The sequence below is a fragment of the Coenobita brevimanus genome, chromosome 71, assembly GCF_032717465.1.
Source record: "Coenobita brevimanus isolate Jiangsu-jjx chromosome 71, ASM3271746v2, whole genome shotgun sequence".
In the NCBI taxonomy this organism is placed as follows: domain Eukaryota; kingdom Metazoa; phylum Arthropoda; class Malacostraca; order Decapoda; family Coenobitidae; genus Coenobita; species Coenobita brevimanus.
The window spans coordinates 35,250,545-35,267,801 of record NC_137024.1 but is presented as its reverse complement, the minus strand read 5'-3'; the positions used below and the strand labels follow the sequence as shown (position 1 = coordinate 35,267,801).

General features: G+C 42.8%; 1 protein-coding gene across 1 annotated transcript in view; it reads right to left on the bottom strand.

Annotated features, from left to right (window-relative positions):
* Nucleotides 1-17,257, bottom strand: part of Gen (XPG-like endonuclease) — a 114,407-nt gene that overhangs the window by 50,816 nt on the left and 46,334 nt on the right. Inside the window, 2 exon segments of the mRNA XM_080277845.1 lie at nucleotides 8,332-8,345; nucleotides 15,521-15,695. Coding sequence (XP_080133971.1) covers nucleotides 8,332-8,345; nucleotides 15,521-15,695 — 189 coding nt within the window.

Below are 17,257 nucleotides of genomic sequence, written 5' to 3'. Positions count from 1 at the left end.
ATCACCCAAGTTCACCTAAGCCCACAAAAACCTTCGTCAGGCTGCTGGAACCAAAATGGCCAAGGATCGCTTCAGTGTCCTGCTTTGCTGCAATGCTTCAGGGGACTTCAAAATGAATCCCGTTATTGACTATAAATATGCCAAACCACATTCCTACCGCCACTGTGATATGAACTAACTCCCCAACTGTGTGTGGTACTCAAACAGCACTGGATATATGACCTCAAGCCTCTCTATTAAGTGGTTAGACGAGATTTTTGTGCCCCAGACTTGCGAGTATTGCAAGAAGAAATATATTGACTGGAAAATATTGTTGTTCCTGGATAATGCACCCGGGCACGCTCGCTTCATGGTAGACCACCACCCTGCCATACAGGTTGTTTTTATGCCTCCAAACATTACCCCCAAAATTCAACCTTTAGATCAGGAGTTAATTGCTAACACTAAACTCTTCTTCTATGGCAAGCTCCACAGCAAAATGAGGGAAAAGACTGATAACTTTCGAGAACTGAAGGAGATCCAAGAGGCTAATTCTAGTGACAGTGAACCTGATCAACAGGCAAGTCAAGAGGAAGAGGATCAAGAGGAAATGACCGTCAAGGCCTTTTGGAAGTCTTTTAACATAATGCATGCAGTGGATTTATTCTGTGAAGCTTGGTGCCCGATCAATCAAGCCACCATTACACACGCTTGGGCCCCCCTGCTTCCACATTTGAAACAGGCAGGCGAGGCAGCCAGGCAGGAGCTGCAGGTGGTGGCACGTGAGACTGCTGACGTAATCAAAACTGTGCCGGGACTCTCGTGTGTGTCTGACAAAGAAATCGTGGACTTAGAAGGAGGTGAAGATCGAGAAGAAACTGCTGAGGAGATGCTGAACCAAGATGAGGAAGAGGAAGAGGAAGTGCAAGAAGATAAGGAAGAAGAAAAGAAGCCAAATGAGCCAACAGTGAAGGATTTATCTGAAATCCTGGCCATACTGTCCAAAGTTCAAGACAAGGTAACCTCTCTCCATTTTAACTGTCGAGACCAAGCCCTAGTGTATTTCTGAGATCTGATGAAAATCTTCACCGAGAACCTGAAAGACAAAATAAATGCAAGGCGCCAGACACTGATCACACGATTCTTAAGTCAGCAGCAAGAAAGGTTTGAGGCACAAAGACAGGCCATTTTGAATGCCTCCTCAGACGAAGAGGACAATGTCGACATGCCCCCTGTTCAGCTTGAGAAGGACCTGTATAATGGTTGACAAGATGAGGAAACAGAGGCCCATCGCATCGAGAATGAAGTTCGTTTGCGTGTGTTATGATGTGAGGGACGAGAGGAAGACTAGAGACGAGAGATTAAGAGTAAGCAGAGTCAGGGCCGTGGTCGCTAGGCTGCTGCGGTACAGTAACCACCAAGCATGACAGTAATTTTAACAATAAACAGCAAAAGTGATTTAAAAGTTTGTTTATCCTTTTGCATGTTACGTGAAAGTTTATTTTATTAGTGTTCACAGTAGGAATTTAGGGTTTAGTTGGAACGCATGCAGTATTTATTTTTTAGCAACTCTAGCACGTTGCCACTGTATGATAACTACGATTGATAACTATATTTATCACTAAGCAGCACTCAAAATGAATTAAAAGTAAGTTTGTTAATCGTTTACTGAAGAAATATGACGTGATATTAATGGTTAATGGAGGAAATTAGGGATATAGCTGAAGGAGTCCAGGACCATATTAATTTTTTTAGGTTTGAAGTTTGCCCCTCAGATAGCGATTTCATGGATAGTGGCCATTTTGGCGGACTAATAAGGTCACTATCCAAGGGGCCCCACTGTACAGTAGACTGTAGCAGCAGTCGAGCAGGGCAGTACTCCCAAGGTGGATGGACAGCTGATGACAGGGAGAGCTGGAGCTCCCATTTCACCTGCCCTCGGGACTAGTTCCTGACCATATCTCTTTGCTGAACTTTTTCAGTGTTACAGTAACAAAGAGAGTACGCCAGCATGCTCTCCAATACAAGTTTCTCTAACTGTCAACACCAATCTACATGCACAGTACACATTACACATCCTATTTGTCAAGTCAATGTTTGTATGTTCTATACTGCCTTTAATACATGTTATTTCAACTCAATGTTTCGATGCTTCGGGACTGGAAGAGGCGGGAGTTGAAGGGTGGCGATGACTGGACTGGAGTGGAGAACACGGACAGTGGGGGACCAGCGCTGGCAGTGAGTGGTAGGCAGCTGTTCCCTCTCCATTGCGGAACTTTGTATGGAGCCCACTTACATTACTTCACCTGAGCTGTACGTGTGGGAAGTGGTGTTGTGCTGTCTGCTATCTAGCCACTCACATTACCATACCTCGCCTTAGCTATCAGTGCTCCAGCCACTCTTTTCACTCGTGCCTCTATCCACCTCGCCCATACCCAGTGTAATGCAGGTGTATTGAAACACCTGCGGACATGCACCCTGAAGTCCAGAGGTATTGTGTACCTTGTCCTGTGCAGATCTGTTCTTTTGTTACTGATTTTTAGTATTAAGGTTTAGGTTAAGGATTATAGGGCTTAAGGATATTTAGGCTATGTTATTAATATGGGTAATGCTCTTAATTGTAATAAATCAATTCTTCACATGTGTTCTTTCAGTACCCAATTAACGATGTGCATGATATCGGAGGGTCTTTTCTATAAGAACACTGGAGTCACGAACATGCTAATTATCGTTAATATATAATCCTAGCATTTACCTGACCTGAATCGTGACAAATTGGCGCCCGAACAGGGACCCGACTGATATTGTGCATACGTTATACAGGTATTGCTTGAACCTTTGTTCCTGAAAACATGAATAAGGAAAAGAGCATCAAAGATCTGCATGATGAGGCCTCACTGTTAGGTTACTCTGGTGAAGAACTGCATAAATGGGTTAGAGAGGAGTGGCAGAGAATGCAGGTAGCCGAAAGGGAAAGAAGGGCTGCCGAGAGGGAACTGAAGAGGTTAAAACTAGAAGCTGAAATTGAAGCTTCTAAAGCTGCTGCCGCTGCCAGTGCTGCTGCGGCTGGTACTGCTGTTCAGCCAGTTACCAATGTGGTGCACCCACCAAAACTGCCAGCTTTTGACGAGTCTAAAGATGATATTGACACCTTCATTTCTCGTTTCGAGCGAGTAGCAGAAGGTGCTGGATGGTCACGTGCTATTTGGCCTACTGCTTTAGCATCTCTCTTAACAGGACGTGCACTTGAGATGTACCATATGTTCACAGACGATGTGGTGGCAGATTTTAGTAAGTTCAAGGCTGCTTTACTGAAGGGGTACGATGTTACATCGGAGGGATGCAGAAAAAGATTTCGAACTTCTAAGTTTCGGGAAGGTGAGTCTGCTCAACAGTTAATATGCAGGTTGAAAAAACATTTCATCAAGTGGGTTGAAGCAGACGGATGTGTACAGTCATTTGAAGGAATAACGGACTTAATAGTGAGGGAGGAATTTATCAAACTGTGTCCTCTTCCACTAACTACTTTTTTAAAGGAGCGCCATGTCCGTAGTTTGGAAGAATGTGCAGTGGAAGCTGATCGATGGATGGATGCCCACGGACACCCTGCCAGCACGAATAAGATGAAGCCAATCAGGAGAACAGGAGATGGAGAGGAGAAAACGGACACAATTAAGCCTCCTCAAGCAGGACCATCTACTGGCAAGGACGAAAAGGGAAGGAAAACAGGTTTGTGTTGGTTGTGTGGAAAACCAGGTCACAGGAGAAATAACTGTCATTTGAATGATAATGCTAAGTCTAAGTTATCTGGTAAAGGTAATTTAAATGTATGTGGTACTGTCTCCAGTGAATTACGTAAGCTTAAGAACGATGACTGCTTAACACTGGCTACTGGTAGTGTTGAGGGGCACACAGTGATTGCCATGCTTGATAGTGGAGCAACATTATGTCTTGTGGCAGAGAAGCTAGTAACCCCAGAACATTATACGGGTCGTACCTTAAGACTGAAATTGGCCACTGGAACAGTAGTGATCTTGCCAGAGGTAATGGTAGGGATCGACTCTCCCTGGTTGAAGGGGACTGTGCAAGCAGCTGTATGCCAGTCACCTGTGTATGACCTAGTTGTGGGTGGAATTCGTAAAGGAACTTATGCTCCTTCATTAGAACAGGTCTCGCCCACAGCAACTAGTAGTTTGGCAGAAAGTTCGGCGACTGGTAGCACGACGGGATCTGTGGTGACTACTGGGAAGACATCGCAGGCTAGTGAAAAATCTCCTGTTTCTTTCTCGAATGAAGATTCACTGCCGACTAAAGATGAAAGCTGTGTTTCTGCTGTAACCAGGGGACAAACTCGACGAGGTGAGCACCCCACACAACCATTAAAGGTGAATAAGTGTGATTTTGTGTCTACTTCTGAATTCTTAAAGGCTTTGGAGAGTGACAAATCCTTAAATTCTGTGAGAAAACATATTTTTACAAGAAGAACATTTCAATCAAAGGGGAGGACTTCTAAATTTATAGAGAGAAACCTAAGATTATACAGAGTAACAGAATTCAGAGGTGATGTAAAAGAACAGCTAATAGTGCCCCGAGGACATCGTAAGCAAGTGTTTAAACTAGGACATGAGAGCATCATGAGTGGACACCTGAAGACAAAGAAAACATTAGACAGGATCCAAGCTTCATTCTTCTGGCCAGGAATGGTATCTGATGTAACACGGTGGTGCAGGTCATGCGACAAATGCCAAAGAACGGTAAACAAAGGCAGTGTGAAGCCAGGAAAACTTACTCCCATGCCAGTGATTGAGGTGCCATTTTCACGAGTAGGAGTTGATATAATTGGACCAATAACACCCAGGGCATACAATGGTGCAAGATATATTCTTACGTTGGTTGATTTTGCCACACGATATCCAGAGGCAGTAGCTTTACCAAATATCGAGACCACAACTGTAGCGGATGCCCTGATTGATGTTTATTCTAGGATAGGCATTCCAAATGAAGTACTTTCAGATAGGGGTAGCCAGTTCACGTCAGGAATGATGGCTGAAGTAAATAGACTTTTGTCTATCAAATCTTTGAAAACCACCCCATATCATCCCATGTCGAATGGTTTGGTTGAAAGGTTTAACGGAACCTTAAAGAATATGCTTAGACGTATGTGTAAAGAAGCTCCAAAGGAATGGCCAAGGTACCTTGCTCCACTCTTATTTGCTTACAGAGAAGCCCCTCAGGCGAGCACAAAGTTTTCTCCTTTTGATTTAGTTTATGGACGGACAGTTAGGGGTCCACTGAATGTTCTACGGGAAATCTGGGATGGAACTGTGACCACACCAGAAAGTGTAACCACTTACAAATATGTCATTGATTTAGCTGAGCGACTGGAGGAAACGTGTAGATTAGCTAGAGAAGAATTAATGAAGGCACAGGAATTGGACAAAAGCTATTATAATAGGAAGGCTTCTGACAGAAAGTTAAAAGTGGGAGACAGGGTACTGCTATTGCTTCCAAGTGACAGGAATAAGCTACTTATGCAGTGGAAGGGACCCTATGTTGTACTAGATTGTTCGTCACCACTGAATTATGTAATAGACTTTGGTGGAAAGAGAAAGAAGTTCCATATTAACATGTTAAAGAAGTATGAGGAAGATAATGAAGAAGAAGGTCTTCCTAACCATGTTAATATTTCAGCTGCTAATGAACTTCAGGATTGTGCGGCAGTGGTAATGCAAGAGTCTGAAGAGGTTGGGCAGTTATTACTGCCAGAGATAGAATCCTCAACGGTTTGGTCTGATGTCACACTTTCAGAGTGTTTATCACTAGCGGAAAAGGAAGAGGTACGTGGATTACTGGATCATTATTCTGATGTATTGTCAAACACTCCAGGACTTGCCAATGTTAATCCTCATGAAATAGTTCTGACGGACCACAGGCCAATCAGGTGTAAACCGTACCATGTGCCTCACAATCTGAAGAGTGCTGTAGCCGAAGAACTAGACCAGATGGAGAGAGCCGGGATTATAGAGAAGTCGGATTCTCCATACAGTAGTCCAGTTGTTGTAGTCAAAAAGAAAAATGGCGGTGTTAGAATATGTGGTGATTTCAGAAAGCTGAATAAAGTGATTCAGTTTGATGCTGAACCCATGTGTTTACAAGAGGATATAATGGTTAAATTAGCCCACTCTAGATACTTTTCTAAGATAGACTTATCAAAGGGATTCTGGCAGATCCCTCTGCATGTAAATAGTAGAATATACACTGCTTTTGGTACAAGTAAGGGATTATTCCACTTTAATGTTCTACCATTTGGTTTGTGTAATTCTCCTGCTGTTTTTAACAGAGTTATGAGGGAAGTTTTGGGAAGCTTAGAAGGTGTTGAAGTATTTGTAGATGATATTTTGATTCACTCATGCTCTTTTAAGGAACATCTCCGACACATTGAACAGACTCTGTTACGCCTAAAAGAAGCTGGGCTAAAGATAAATCCACTTAAATGTGAAATTGGTCAGTCAGAGATAAACTTTCTTGGACATATAGTTGGAAAAGGAATCTGTAAGCCACAAAGTGACAAGATTCAGAAGATCACTAAAGCCTTGCCACCTAAGACAAAGAAACAAGTTCGCTCATTTCTTGGACTTTCTGGCTATTACAGAGATTTCATTCCTAATTATTCAGTTATAGCAGAACCCTTAATTAATTTAACGAGGAAGGATATGCCAAATGAAGTTACATGGACTGAACAAGAACAGAGGTCGTTTGATACTTTAAAGTTTAAGCTCACAAGTAATCCCATTCTTAAACTTCCAGATATGTGTAAGGACTTTATTTTAAGGATAGATGCTTCTGGAGTGGGAATCGGAGCTGTCCTAATGCAGTATCACGATGAGGTGCTATGGCCTATGGCATATTCAAGCAGGAAGCTTAAGAAGGCAGAGCTCAACTATAGTACTGTGGAAAGGGAATTGTTGGCTGTAATTGAAGGGGTCCGTAAGTTTTATCAATTTCTTTATGGTCGAAGGTTCGTTATTCAGACGGACCACTTGCCATTACATTACCTGAAAACTACAATTAACCGAAACCCTCGCATTATGAGGTGGGCACTCTATATGCAACAATTTCAATATACCACAGAGTATATCAAGGGAGCCGAGAATATTGGAGCAGATTATTTAAGCCGTGCTGAGCATTCTGACATGTTAGATCATGTAGGTATGTGTTGTGTGGATTTTGAGGCTTATGATGCTATTTCAGAGAGATACAATGTGAACATAAATTGGCATGTACTATAGGAGAGTACTTGTAATGCAGTATGTCATCTGCACTTTGCTTATAAATGTTTTGTGAGAACTTAACATGAATGTAAGTTCTACTGTCAAAGGGGTATTGTCAAGTCAATGTTTGTATGTTCTATACTGCCTTTAATACATGTTATTTCAACTCAATGTTTCGATGCTTCGGGACTGGAAGAGGCGGGAGTTGAAGGGTGGCGATGACTGGACTGGAGTGGAGAACACGGACAGTGGGGGACCAGCGCTGGCAGTGAGTGGTAGGCAGCTGTTCCCTCTCCATTGCGGAACTTTGTATGGAGCCCACTTACATTACTTCACCTGAGCTGTACGTGTGGGAAGTGGTGTTGTGCTGTCTGCTATCTAGCCACTCACATTACCATACCTCGCCTTAGCTATCAGTGCTCCAGCCACTCTTTTCACTCGTGCCTCTATCCACCTCGCCCATACCCAGTGTAATGCAGGTGTATTGAAACACCTGCGGACATGCACCCTGAAGTCCAGAGGTATTGTGTACCTTGTCCTGTGCAGATCTGTTCTTTTGTTACTGATTTTTAGTATTAAGGTTTAGGTTAAGGATTATAGGGCTTAAGGATATTTAGGCTATGTTATTAATATGGGTAATGCTCTTAATTGTAATAAATCAATTCTTCACATGTGTTCTTTCAGTACCCAATTAACGATGTGCATGATATCGGAGGGTCTTTTCTATAAGAACACTGGAGTCACGAACATGCTAATTATCGTTAATATATAATCCTAGCATTTACCTGACCTGAATCGTGACACTATTAAAAAAAAAAAAAAAAAAAAAAAGAAAAAAAAAAAAGGCACACCCAAAGCCATGCCAAGGAGTCCCCGGGGGAGGGGTGGGGGACCATAAATGCCCCCACCATCCGCCCCTCTCCCAGTGACGACTCTTTGAGCTGCCTGGAACCTCTGTCTGACCCTCTTCTTCATTTCTGCAACATTCACGGCCTTTCCTCTTTCTCTCTGTTGAACACCACCCCTCCTCTTCTAAACCTCACCTTCTCTTCCTTACCGAGACTCAGCTGTCCGAGGCAACTGACAAACCCTTTTCTGTATCCTCCTACTTTCTCTATACTTATTTCAAAGCCAAAGGAGAATGTTGTGTATTTGTATGCAACGACCTATCTTGCTCTCGTGTCCCTGAACTTGATTCTTCTGAATTCTCTACTCTCTGGCTTCGGCTTTCCTGTCATTCTCTGACTAAATATATCTGTGCTGTTTACTTATCTTCTAATTCTACTATCAAAAATTCTTTGACTATCTTACTTCTACGATGCAACACATTGTATCCATTTCTCTTTTCTCTGAAATCTCCATTCTAGGAGATTTCAATGCTCACCACCACCTTTGGCTCTTCTTTCCTTTCACTGATACACCTGGTGAACAAGCTTACATATCCTTAATGACCTACAGCAGCTTGTACATCACCCTACCTGTATCCCTGACCACCTTGGAGAGCGCTCCAACATACTTGACTTCTTCCTTACAACTAATCCTTTTACTTACACTGTTAATCTTTTCTCTCCGTTGGCCCCCTCTGATCATAACCTTATTACCTTAACCCGTCCTATCGCTCTGGTACGGCATGTGGACCCTCCAAAGAATCGTTGTCTGTGGCACTTTGGAAATGCGGATTGGGAGGCCCTCAGGCAGTACTTCTTTGATTTTCCCTGGAATGATTATTGCTTTCATGGCCGGGAGCCATCTAAGTGTGCCTTGTGCATTACAGAGGTTATTCTCTCAGGAATGGAAGCGTATATTCCTTTCTCATATCCTTTGACTAATGCGAGAAAGCCTTGGTTTAATCACGCTTGTTCTAATGCTGTCCGCAACAAGGAGAGGGCCTGTAAAGATATCAGAGCCAACCCACCCCTGAATCACATCTTCTTTATGTTTCTGTCCGGAATCATGCTAAGTCTGTTCTTCGCTCTGCTAAAAAAAAATTTCATTTGCACTATGTGCTCTCAACTCTCCAACTTGAAATCTTACCACTCCTTCTGGCACCTTGCCAAAAATCTTTCTAACAACTTTACCTCATCATCCTTCCCTCCTCGTTTCTATTCTGATGGCTCTGTAGCTATTTCTTCTACTGATAAAGCAGATCTCTTCACTCAGACTTTCTCCTCCAAATCCACCTTAGATGATTCCGGCACTGCTCCTCCATCTGACTTCCTCATGGCTGACATTAAAATGTCTTCAGTTGATGTATTTTCTGCCATCACAGGCCTCAATACTAACAAAACATATGGGCCTGATGGAGTCCCTCCTGTTGTTCTCAAGAACTGTGCTTCTGTGCTTACACCCTGCCTAGGCAAACTCTTTCGCCTTTGTCTTTCAACTTGCACCTTTCCTTCTTGCTGGAAGTTTGCTCTCATTCAGCCAGTCCCAAAGAAGGATGACCATTCCCAACCCTTTAACTATTGCCCAATTGCTTTAACATCCTGTGTCTCAAGAGTTTTCAAGTCTATTCTTAACAGAAAAATTTTAAAGCATCTCTCCTATCACAACCTTCTTTCTGATCATCAGTATGGGTTCCGTCAGGGATGCTCCACTGACAATCTTCTCACCTACCTTTCGGACTCCTGGTCATCCTTCTTTCGGGACTTTGGTGAAAGCTTTGCCATTGCAATTGACATCTCAAAGGCTTTCGATCAAGTCTGGCATAAATCTTGAATTGCCAAACTGCCCTCTTACAGTTTCTATACTTCTATCTGTGCCTTCATCTACAGCTTCCTTTCTGGTTGTTCTATAGCTGCTGTTGTAGACGGCCTTCGTTCTTCTCCTAGATCTATCAACAGTGGTGTTTCTCATGGCTCTGTCCAATCACCAACTCTCTTCCTTTTATTCATCAATGACGTTCTAAGCTGTACAGCTAATCCTATCCACTCGTACGCTGATGATTCCACCGTTCACCTTTCCATTCGGTTTCCGCAGCGTCCATCTCAGCAGTTACTTCAACAAACAAGGGATGAGGCTATGGCACACCTGATGTCTGACTTGGCTCGTATCTCTGACTGGGGTAAAAATAATCTGGTTGTTTTTAATGCATCAAAGACTCAGTTTTTACACCTATCAACCCATCAAAAGCTTCCACAGGAGTACCCACTAATGTTTAATAATATTCAGCTTAATCTTGCATCATCCTTGAACAATGCTTGGGGTTTCATTTCACAGGACTTATCTTGGAAAGTTCATATTGCATCTCTTATAAAATCTGCTTCCAAGAGATTAGGTGTGCTAAGCCGACTCCGTGCCTTCTTTACCCCTGCACAGTTGTTGACATTATACATGGGTTTTATTCGCCCCTGTGTAGAGTACAACTCTCATGTGTGAGGAGGCTTCCCACATACAGCTCTTCTCAATACGGTGCAGTCAAAGGCTATTCGTCTCATCAACCCTCCTCCTCTTACTGGCTCCTTTCAAACTCTCTCTCTTCGCCGCAATGTTGCATCTTTATCTCTTTTCTATTGCTACTTCAATGGTCACTGCTCCTCTGAACTGTCTGCTTGCATCCCTCCACCTCTATGACGAGTGCATAGCACCCGTTCAGCAACAAACTCTCGTCCTTTTTCTGTCCAACTCTCTAATGCAAGAGTTAACCGTTACTCCCAGTCCTTCATTTATGCAACAGGTCAACTCTGGAACTGTCTCCCTCTGTCTGTATTTCCTACTTCCTGTGATCTCCAGTCTTTCAAATGCAGTGTGTCCAGGTATCTCTAAATGAACAGATCTTGATTTTTTTTTTCTTTTTTTTCCTTTGAAGGAACATTTTGCAGGCTCAGCCTTCGGTTCCTTCTTCCTCGCATTAAAAAAAAAAAAAAAAAAAAAAAAAAAAAAAAATTACTTTGTTTCACTTGGTTTAATGATGCAATTGGTTAAGTAAAAACCCATCGCTAGGTGGGGTATCGTATCTCGTGGTAGATATAACATGTAAAGTATTGGGATGTGTTTTTAAGCCTTGGGTTTCCCCCTCAACCAAGTCCTAGACCCACCCAAATGAGTCCAAAGCAAAGTTTAAAGCCAATCTACATGGCATAACAGCTGTAAAAGAAACTAACCTAAGCCTAAATCCAGTGCCAGTTTTGCTTGTACCCAGTCAAGGTCACTGGAGAATGCGATCTCCGACATGTACTCAAATTTGATAGAGAAGCAGCAGCACTGTATACAATCCCACTATCAGATGGTTCTGAGACAATTAAATAAACATCTGTTGAGCATAATAATACTGTATAAATGACACTGAATTATCCAAGGTGCGAACTGTTGTCATGAACTGTCGATGTTTTGACAGAGAATTCTCCTGATGGGGAATGCGATCGATGATGCGACTGGGATAGCCTTTTCAATGGTCTTTCTTTATGTCATTTTTGTACTGTTCTGGTTGCTGAGCTCCTTTATTTTCTTCTCTCTTATTGTCCAACATTTATTTAGAAATTCCTCTGTATTATCAGTGTTTTTTTCTAGAACAGCCTGAATGTAAACACATGATTATCGGTGTCACAGTTTTCATCAAACAAGAAGCCTCGGACAAGGACTGACCAAACGATGATGACCCAGGACCAGACAAAGGACTTGGTAATGGGTACATTGAATGTAAGAGGAGCGAATGATGAGGTGAAAGAGAGAGAGATTGTCCAGGTGCTTGAGGGTGCGAAAGTGGATGTATGTGGAATAAGTGAAACAAAATGGAGAGGAGAAAGTGTGAGAGAATGGAAGTATGGATGGGGTATATGTGCAGGAGTAGGTGAGAATGAGAGGGCAAAGGAAGGAGTATGAATAGTTGTAAGTAAAAGATGGAAGAAGAGCATAAGACAGTATGGATCAGTTGGGTCAAGGATTGTGTGGGTAAAGTTGAAAGTTGGAATACAAATGTGGGTGATTGTGTGTGTGTATGGGTCAACGCAAGATCGTGCTAGAAGAGTGAGAGAAGAGTTCTGGACAAATGTAGAAGTGTGCATGGAAAAGTTTGGAAGGAATGAGGGAGAGTTTTTGATCAGTGATATGAATGGTAAAGTTGGGAATGTGAAGGTGGATGGAATAGTTGGTGAGTGGGGTGTGACTGCTGAGATGAATGAGAATGGGAGTGTGTTAGTGGACATCTGTGCTGGGAGGGGGTTGATGATTGCCAATACCCTCTTCAGGCATAAAATGATCCACAGGTATACATGGCGAGTGATGAGAAGGGTGGGTGGTGAACTGAAAGAAAGGACGGAAATGATTGATTATGTGTGTGTGGATGAAACGATGCGAAGATGTGTAATGGATGCAAGAGCTTATAGAGGTTGGGGGAGTGGACTTTCTGACCACTACTTGGTGGTGGCTAGAATTAGGATTCAAGTAAGATGGAGGAATAGAAGAAGGGAAAGACGAGAGGAAGGAGTAGTTGCAAGGAGAGTGGAAAGGTTACAAGAGGATGAGAAAAAGGCAGAGTATAAGAGAGAAGTGGAGGAACGATTGGGCAAATATGAATTGGAGCAGATGGGAGACATGGAAGATGTGTGTAGGATATTTACAGAAGAAATATGTGCAGCATGTGATGTGGTGTGTGGAAGGAAGAGAAGACGGAGGGGGGTGCAAGGAACAGCGTGGTGGACTGAAGAGGTGAGACAGGCTGTGGCACAAAAGAAGAAAGCATACAATGAATGGATGAGAAATAGGGGTGTGGAAGAAGTTCAGAGGCGGAAGAGAAAGTTATATGTAGAAAGAAAGAGAAAGGTGAAAAGATTAGTACGAGAGAGTAAAAAGAGAGTGGATGAGGAATTTGGAAGGAATTTGAGTGTAAAGTGGAGGGACTGTAAGAAATTGTTCTGGCAAGAGGTGAAAAGAGTGAGACAGGGTGGAAGTGAAGTTAGTGGGGAAGTGAAAGATAAAAATGGTAGATTACTAGTGAAGAAGGGAGAAAAAGTGAGCAGATGGAGAGAACACTTTAAGGAATTGTTGAACATAGAGGATGGAAGTAATGCGAGTATAAGTGGCTGGGGAATGGCTGGGAGAAGGAGGGAGGTGAGAAGACAGGAAGAAATCAGTAGCATAGATGTTGTGGAAGCAATGAAGAAAGTTAAGTCAGGGAAAGCCCCAGGAATTGATGGAGTGTGTGGTGAAATCCTGAAGCATGGGGGAGAGATAGCAGTAGAATGGATGTGGAAGATGTGCAGATTGGCCTGGGAGGAAGGTAGAATCCCGGAGGATAGGAAGTCAGGTATAATTATTCCCTTGTACAAAGGAAAAGGGGAAAAAGAAGTGTGTGGTAATCATAGGTGCATTTGTCTTCTTATTATAATGGGAAAAGTGTATGGTAGGATACTTATTGACAGAGTTAGAGAAAGAACAGAGAAATTAGTCAGAGAAGAACAGGGAGGCTTTAGGAAGGGAAGAGGTTGTGTAGATCAGATATTCATTCTTAGATCTTTAGTGGAAAAGTTTCTAGAGAAGGGAAAGAAGTTGTATGCGGCTTTCATGGATTTGGAGAAAGCATATGACAGGGTGGATAGACAAGGATTGTGGAAAGTGTTAAGAATATATGGAGTAGATGGGAAGTTGATGATGCTGTGAAGAGTATGTACCATGGTGCGAAGGCTGCAGTGCGTGTGGATGGTGAACTAAGTGAATTTTCTCTTTGAAAGTTGGGTTGAAACAGGGATGTGTCATGTCTCCAGAGTTGTTCAATCTGTACATGGATGGGGTAATAAAAGAGGTACAAGGTAGGGTAGTGGATGTTCGAGTGGCCCTGGTGAGAGAGGATAGTGTTTGGAAACTCCTTGTACTGTTGTTTGGAGATGATACTGTGTTGTTGAGTGAAGACGAAGGGGAGCTGCAAGGCTTGGTGGATGAGTTTGGGAGAGTGTGTAAGAAACGGAATCTAAAGGTGAATGTAGGGAAGAGTAAAGTGATGGTCTTTGAGAGAGATGAAGTCAGTGAATGTACGGCAAGGTTGGATGGTGAGGAATTGGAAAATGTGAGTACTTTTAAGTACTTGGGTAGTGTGATGAGTAAGGATGGAGGTTTGGAGGGTGAAGTGCTTGAAAGGGTACAGCAGGGAAGAAAGGTTGCTGGTTCTTTGAAAGCAGTGATAAGAAACAGGGAAGTGAGCATGGACGTGAGAAAGTTACTACATGACAGTATTGTGATACCAACTCTAACGTATGGAAGTGAAGCTTGGACGTTGCTGGAAGGACACAAGTCAAGAGTGACAGCAGTGGAAATGAGTTATTTAAGAGGAGCCTGTGGAGTCACATGGAGAGACAGGCTGACGAATGAGGATATAAAGGAGCGTTGTGGTGTGGATGTGGATGTGATAGGAAGCGTTATGAGGAACACACTGAGGTGGTTTGGCCATGTGGAGAGGATGGAGGGTGAAAGACTGACGAAGAGAGTGTATGTGAGTGAGGTGGAGGGGTGAAGAGGGAGGGGAAGGCCGAGGATGAGATGGAGGGATGGGGTGGAGAGGTATATGAGAGAGGGGTGTGTGAAATGGCGGGGGACAGGGCGACTTGGAGGCAATTTGTTTGTGGCCACCCCAAATGGGATTGAAGCGTCTGGCAATAGATAGATAGATAGATGAATTATTTACTCTCTAAGGTTTTCATAATTATTGATATTTATTTAAAATTAGTATTATGTATTCCATGATAGGTTAGCAGACAGTTCAATGGTCAAACACGAAATATTCTTTGTTGAGTCACCTAGTTGTCCACATTGTTTTGTACCTTGTTTGATGGGCAAGAATATGTACCCCAAATGACAGTGTTCATTCCACTTATGACTAAAACACATTAATCTAGGTCTAAAAACTGTTTATAGATCAACCTAAACAAAATTTGAGTCTATAATATAATTAAAATTGGTTTTAAAAAAACAAAACCCATCGCAAAACCGGGGGTAAGCCTACGACAGGCGGGGTGGGGTGGTATTTCTACCCCCATCACTATTCCGGGATATTGCATCTAGGGGTATCATAAATCGAGGTTTGCCTGTAATGGCACACTGTGCAGTACCTGCCACACTAAGAAGCAGATACATCATCAACAGTGTAGGGAACCAATAGGATGACTCCATGGGGCTGTTGCTTACCTGTCGTTGATAGGATTGCTCAAGCAAGTGGACCATGATTCAACAACAATAACAAAAACCACAAAATTACAGACTCTACCCATGTTTACCATTTACGTAAAAACACATATAAAGCCCTGGGAGGGCTAACTAACAACAATATGGCCTAAAGCCACTCACCAGCATATTGGATCAGTCACGCCCTGCCTGTGAAGCATCTGTATGAACCTAATGGCGGTGTCTTTGCCCACCCCTGTCACACCCTCAGGAAGGTAGTCACAGCCCAGAAGCAGTGCCAGAAGGATCATGTCTCCACGCGTCACCTGCTGCCGTGCCTCAATCACATCCATGCTGTGGAATATAAGTGGGGTTTTGGGAGACAGGTACAAGGGGAAGGCAGGTTGACAGTACAGTACTGCAGACTGGGAAAGCAGAATGAAGACTCTGTATCAGGGTGGAACTGGGAAGGATGGTAGTGCAAGATGATAGTACGGACAGAGGACAAGGATAAAGAGTGAGAAGGAGTATCAATAAGACTGATGAATGTTTATGGATATGGATGATGAAGATGACAGAAGGACAATAAAATAATAATAAGATAAGGATGATACACATGTGTGTGTACTGTGAATGGTAGATCAAAATGAAAACTGGGAAGGATGGTGGAGAAGGATGTAAACTGGGAAGAGTACTGGATAAGACTGAAAATATGGACAGTTAACAGGGATCCTCATTTTCATTCTTTAAAATGAGGCTCTTTATTGTGTCAACTTTTTCACTTGACCCACTATTCACTCCACTTCTTCTGCACAGTTCTCTCTCTTGTCCATCAGTGTACCACAATACTGTACTTGGCATCTCTCACCACTGCTGGCGATATCACCTTTTTCTACACTGATATTCAGTATTTTACCCATACCAGTATACACATTTACACTCTGACACCATCACTTGTAAATACTGGGCTGGTCTACAAAGTTCCATTTTACAAACATCAGAGTTGTAGGAATTCATTTTTTATTATTATTTTTTCTTAAATGCACGAAAGAAGGAACATCCATATGGTTTATAAAGGCTCCAACATGCTTGCATGCATTACCCTTGGTCACCTAATGGCGGCTCTCAACACTGCTTTATCTCTGGTAGCCTCCCTATTTAGTCCCTTATCCCTGAGGTCACACTCTGTGACCTCATCCCAGGTCTTTTTTGGTCTGCCCTTCACAACCTTACCTTGACATTTATATCTCATGCCTCTTGCACCCAACTGTCATCTTCCATCCTCTCTATGCCCAAACTATCTCAATCTATCCCTCCTCATCATAACACTAATACACTGAAGTCCCAACCTTCCTCTCAACTCCTCAATTGCAATCCTAGCCCCTCCAGGCCTCATATTCAAGGACACACTGCACATCCATCAAATCATTGCCATTTCTGTATGTTTAAGTCTATGAATATCTTCTCTATTTACTGCCAAGGTCTCAGTACCAAACAGCATTACACTCCTAATACATGCTGCAAACAAGCATCCCTTAGCACAGAGAGAGAGCCCTCTCAATCTTATGAGAGGCAACAGCTCCCTGAACTTCCTCCAATCACTCCTTACCCTAGCCACTAGCTCCACCTCCACCTTCAGCAAGTAACATGTTCTTGAAATATCACAACTCCTCCACACACTCAAGAAACTCTCCAGCAAGATCACTCCTTCTATGACTTTCAATCTCTACATGCTCTCAATGACACAATACACATGAAATCAGCATATTCTGCAGTCTACCTCTAATACTATTACATCTTTTCTGGACCCACTAATCACAAACACTGCACAAGATGGAGTTACTAGTACTTCCCACACACTTGTGGCAAACTGCACATCGTCACACTCCCTCTGCTTTGACAGTACTGCGATCAGT